This window comes from Aplysia californica, unplaced genomic scaffold, assembly GCF_000002075.1.
Source record: "Aplysia californica isolate F4 #8 unplaced genomic scaffold, AplCal3.0 scaffold00195, whole genome shotgun sequence".
NCBI classification, from domain to species: Eukaryota; Metazoa; Mollusca; class Gastropoda; order Aplysiida; family Aplysiidae; genus Aplysia; species Aplysia californica.
The window spans coordinates 204,981-206,467 of NW_004797465.1; the positions used below are offsets into that span (position 1 = coordinate 204,981).

The 1,487-nt window shown below is 42.2% G+C and overlaps 1 protein-coding gene across 2 annotated transcripts in view; it reads left to right on the forward strand.

The window, feature by feature from the left end:
• Positions 1-607: 607 nt before the first annotated feature.
• Positions 608-1,487, forward strand: part of LOC101860100 (thrombospondin type-1 domain-containing protein 4) — a gene marked incomplete in the record, with an annotated part of 94,874 nt that continues 93,994 nt past the window's right edge. For both annotated transcript variants that reach the window (XM_013082823.2, XM_013082824.2), the window contains 1 exon segment: positions 608-822. In XM_013082823.2, the coding sequence (XP_012938277.1) occupies positions 781-822 (42 nt within the window).

A 1,487-nucleotide genomic window follows, 5' to 3' on the forward strand; every position in this document is an offset into this window, starting at 1 on the left:
AGGCTACAGAATAATATTCAAAGAAATAAGTTTAAAATGTACATGTAGAAGACATCGTGGGGTTTGGTTGTTGGTTGTTGTTTTTTTTTTCATTCTATATTCCTCCGTCCCAAGCACCAACAGCATACACGCTGGTCTTTCCTGCCACTCATAATTATAGCATTATGTGGTGCGAAAAAATGAATAAAAACACGTGACTGAGAAGAAGAAAAGAGGAAAGAAGGGATGAATATGAATGGGGAAAGAGGGGGGGGGGTTACAACATGCGTTTTTGTATATCCCAAGCCAGTGATAATGATGAAGTCCACTTCTCGCCTCCCCCAACTTGCCTCCTTTCCTGCCTGTCGTCGCCTGCTCAACCACCTCTCTTGTGGTTCCCTCGCGAGCCAGCGCGTCGTCTCGTCACGGTTACGAACGGGAGAGGGAGAGAGAGATTGAGAAAGAAAGAGAGAGAGAGAGGTGGAGAGAGAGATTGAGAGAGATTGAGAGAGAGAGAACGAGAGAGAGAGAGAGATGGGTGGGTGGGGGTGGGGAGAATGAGAACAAGTAGGGGGGTCCAAACACAACTCCGCAAAAAAAGAAGTTTTGAGAGGAGAAGAAGTCCTTACGTTAATCCGCGATCTTTCAGCGCTCATAAATACGCTCGTAAACAAGAGAGGGAGAACTCCCTGTGGTATTCCTTTCGATTGGCGGTCCATAGCAGAGCGTATTTAAAGGATTTGGCTAATTCATTCATTAGGGCTAACAACCACAGAGCATTGGAAACGATCGAGTAAAATAATGGAAGCAAAATCTATCCTCCTCTGCTGCGTCTTGCTCCAGGTAAGGAGACAGAAATCCTAATAAGTAACTTTTTTTTTCTTTCTAGTGCCCGCTTTCCGTTCTTTTCCCTGCTTTTGCCTCCAGCTTTTCATTGAATTTCCCGAGGTAGTGCAATAGTGACATTTTGACTATTTCTTTCGTTTTCTTTTAGAACGTCTAGCATTTTTATTATATTAAAGCCAACAAAAATCTCGAACGTTACATGAGGAAGCAATTCTTTTGAGGACCAACTAGAATCTAGATCTACCACTGCTCAGAATAATGTATAAAGCTTTATGTGAGGGTTTTTTTTCCACCGCAGTCTACTAGTACCCACACTCTGAGGTGTATCATTTGCACTTTGCGCCGTAGCTTGAAATAGTGTGTCTGTTTTTGTGTCCTGTTGAGAAAAGTTTTATTCGGTCTGTATTTCCTTTAAAGTTTGTTTAAGGTACTCATCCCTTTGGTCTGTCTTTCGCTTGTTTGTTTGATAATATATTTTATGTTAGTGGTTTTTAGTTTGGGGTTGTTGTTTTTTGTTGGGGGGGTTTTTTTGGGGGGGTGGGGTTGCCATTCCTTGCGTAGATCTATAATCTATGTCTGAGAAGATTGTAACGAAGAAGAAGTGATTGAACTAGTTTGAAGCAGTAATATAAGGAGGGAGAGAGATAGAGAGAGGGGAGAGA